Genomic DNA, 3,612 nt, shown 5'->3' with positions numbered 1-3,612 from the left:
CTCATTAACTCTTCAAAATCATGTCCTCATTATGGTAACTAACAAAACTGAGTCCTAGGCAAGCAAACGTCTAATAATCTATCCATCAATGGAAAGTAATTCGTTAGCCCTACGAAAGCGAATGAAGGATTGGGTTCAACACGACAAAAGCATTTCATTTTACACTACATTCAAATGCAGAACGATATAAACAACAACCAACTTCTCTTAAACACAGATCAAGACAACAGTACATATTAAGACAACATTAAACACAGCCATGTTTCCATATTACCCCCAGAACTTTGAACACCTCGAACCCTAACCTAGGGGAAATATGGAAACACAAGCACGAATGCATTCCCATACACCTACGGTTTATAGTTCCAAAAACAGGTGGATAATCCAAACCCCTAAAACCCCATTCCAACCCACTCCAAGAGTCTCTCAATCATTTTGCTGCTATGCATCTTCCAAGAACCATTGGAGGACTCATCGAACTTGAACCATTTCGAGGTGGGTCCATAATCACTGGTAGGAAATCCAATCGATCACAAGCAAAAAACGAGGTCTCGAATCTTCTTATCAACTTCTGCTTTCCCTTTTTCAAAAAGATGAAAATAAAGATTATAATGCAATATCTGACACAATTTTCTTGAACAGATTATATGTAATGTACCTGGATTTGAGCCCAAGTAATTTCGCAGATTTTCTTGGATGAAAAGCTCTCTTGGCTGGTTACAACCGCACCCCATCGGTAGTTCTCAAGAATTTTCTTGATCTTTAGAGCAGCTGATGCAGTTGTGAAGTTTACAAAACCATATCCCAAATTCTTCATTGTCCTATACAGATTCAAATAAAAACATTTGCTGTATTATGATAATTTTCTTAAAGCTAATTCACTAGTAAATAAATTTAATTACCTGAAGTCCATAGGTAAGTACAAGAAATCATACTGCAAAGAGTACTCCCGGCAACACCAGTCAAGAAAATCCATCAAATCATCTCTCCTGATAATTTTCAAACCAATTATTCTAAATTGAATTTACTGTATATAAACTTTTGAAATTTTACCCAATAATCTCATATTAAATTAAATGATTGTAATCATCTGCTTTGTATGTATTATTGAAGAGGAAGATGGTGAATGCATGTTTATAAGTGTAGAAAAAAAGTGATAATTCAATCTCGAAAAAAACAAAAAGGAGAGATTGAACAGATGCGATTACCTTCTAAATATTACAAAATGTACAGTTGACTTAAAAACGAACAAATCCAAAAATACAACGTAATAGTATCAAAAGTTCTATGTGCAGAAGGAAGGAGAAAAACTGGGAAAACTAGTTCAATTCAAAAAAATAAATAAATAAAGTTTATAAACAATAAATCTGATTACAGAATGCATTTAAGAAGATAAAGAAAAAGTGCACCTCATCTGATTTGGAATGTTCTTGATCATTATAGTAGTTTTCTCAGAGCGGCAGGACACCAAAGTAGACGTCGTTGAAGATACCGGCTCCTTGGACTGCCATTCCAGTTTACCACCATCAATCTTCTCCGGCAGACGGTAGCTTCTTCCGATAAACCGTCTTGGGGGGCAAAACCTTTTTGTCCTCCTTTTTTCTCCATTAACACAATTAGGGCTTGAACTTCTTACAACCTTTGGATTTTGCACATTCTTGAATATATTTTCCTCTTTTTTCGTTTCAGTTCCAGCTTCCAGTTCCTTTGTCTCAACAAAAGCACCGCAGGTTTCACCGAAGAAACACCCATCCGGCTGAAAATGAGAGGGATGAAAAAGCTGAGATTGGGAGTTCGTATTATACACAATGACACACTGGTAGCTCGACAAAGTTGGTAACGGTAGGTTATAATAAGGAAGCTGCACGGAGTAGGTTACCAACGGCTGCACCGCCTGTTGCGGCGGCCGAAGGAGTGGCAGTGGACTTAAAGGTTGAGACTTGGGTTGCAGAACATCATGGAAAGATGGAAACTTCTGGGATTTTGAAGGTAGCCATTCCTTGGCACGGGGATTCAGTGGTTTATTGGGGTTGAAAGGAGAATCCATGGAACGCCTGAAGAACATAGCGATGACGATAATTCAAGAAACAACGCAAAACGAGTATGAACAATGATGATTCGCCCTTCCAATGTATACAGGAGAAATAGTACGCGTATCTTCTTTCTCCAGACAAAAATGTATTTTTTCCTACAATTTTATTTATTCCCTTCAATAATTAAAGAACACAATTTGCATGTTGAAAATTTAAACTTAAAATTTATTAAAGAATTTCATATTTATAAATTATATTATCCAATCCAAACTTAAAATTTCATATTTATAAATTTATAAAGCATATTAGATAAACATGTATATGTTTTCCGATTCAGATAAAATTCAGCTAAATAATAGTAGTATACATTAATTCGTAAAATATTACACATTCTAAAATTTATTTATTAACTATATTTAATATGATATATTAATTATTAAAATATTTTAAAATAAATATATTATTCATATTAAACTATGCTAAATGAGCTCTAAATATATGACAATTTTTATAGTCTCGTAGTTTACTTTGAACAAAAATTGCAACTCATTGTTGAAAAACTTCATTTTTTTATTCCCAAGTGCATTTTATGTGTATATCAATCTCGCTTTAGATGAAATATTACTAAGAAATGGTTAGGATAGATGTTATATTTAAATTTAGAAATAAAGAAAGTTCGTAATTTTTTAAAGAATGTAAGCAAGTGTTCCTAATATTTTGTCAAAGATAAATAACGTATTTAATATTATCTATAGAAATGCCATATGATAATCTATAATTCAAGTATTATGTCTCCCACTATAATAAAAATTGTTTTTTACTGCATTCATTCATGACGTTTACATGTACACCGTAAATAAATTTCTATAGCATATATTTTATGCTGTAAAAACAAACTTGGTTGTAGTCACAACTGAAATTCCTTTCACCAGAAATCCTTCAAGACTATGGGAGTGCCTATGTCAGTGATAGGGGATTGTGTAGCCATAGTTTAGATGTTATTTATATTTGATATTTAAATGGCATTTAATGCAGACACAAAATCGTGCACATACAAATACAATCCCCCAAAGCCTAAAAAAAATCGACAAATTTTGTTTGTTTCTTTCTTTATTGCACAAAAACATGCACCGTACATAAAGATTTCTTGAGTTTCTGCTTCATATGTCAAAGATTCAGCCATGCAAAACTGACATTTCCATCATTCTCTTTTCTTGCTGTAGCTAATCAGTAAAATTCCTTCTGATAACAGAGGATAGTTTTTAAAGGGTTTGACACTGTAGTCTTGGTTGACATTTCTATTTTCAGCTTAACATTGATGACCAAGCCATATTGCTGTGTCAATCGATGCCCCTTCATGTTGGACCTTCATTGACACAACTTAATTTGTATCCTCAAAGCTTGTTATATATGGACCTAATCAAAGCTATCAAATCAACTAACATTCAAGTCATGTGAAAGAAGAGTGCAATTTTAACATCAATATTAAGTGCTTGTTTGTTACGGATTAAAAGTCAATTAAAATCAATTTTTTGACCGTTATTTACTATTTCAGCTGTCATTTTTAAATTCTTCTTTC

General features: G+C 33.2%; 1 protein-coding gene across 1 annotated transcript; it reads right to left on the bottom strand.

The window, feature by feature from the left end:
* Positions 1-206: 206 nt before the first annotated feature.
* Positions 207-984, bottom strand: LOC111404924 (protein terminal ear1 homolog). Its single transcript, XM_023033647.1, has 3 exons — positions 903-984; positions 659-821; positions 207-580 (listed from the first exon to the last, which is right to left on the bottom strand). Exons 1-3 carry the CDS (start codon positions 974-976, stop codon positions 431-433), a joined length of 387 nt encoding a protein of 128 aa, XP_022889415.1. The 5' UTR covers positions 977-984; the 3' UTR covers positions 207-430.
* Between the last annotated feature and the right edge of the window lie 2,628 nt (positions 985-3,612).

The sequence above is a fragment of the Olea europaea genome, chromosome 11, assembly GCF_002742605.1.
Source record: "Olea europaea var. sylvestris chromosome 11, O_europaea_v1, whole genome shotgun sequence".
Taxonomy (NCBI): Eukaryota; Viridiplantae; Streptophyta; class Magnoliopsida; order Lamiales; family Oleaceae; genus Olea; species Olea europaea.
The sequence above is the reverse complement of the archived record's forward strand: the minus strand, read 5'-3'. Positions and strand labels throughout refer to the sequence as shown.

Excerpts from the sequence above, each read along its gene's own strand:
- LOC111404924 (XM_023033647.1), bottom strand. The coding sequence starts at position 976 with ATGGATTTTCTTGACTGGTGTTGCCGGGAGTACTCTTTGCAGTATGAT. Across the intron at positions 822-902 it reads TACTTACCTATGGACTTCAG|GACAATGAAGAATTTGGGAT; the intron begins GTAATTAAATTT and ends GAATCTGTATAG. Across the intron at positions 581-658 it reads TTACTTGGGCTCAAATCCAG|GGAAAGCAGAAGTTGATAAG; the intron begins GTACATTACATA and ends TTTTTGAAAAAG.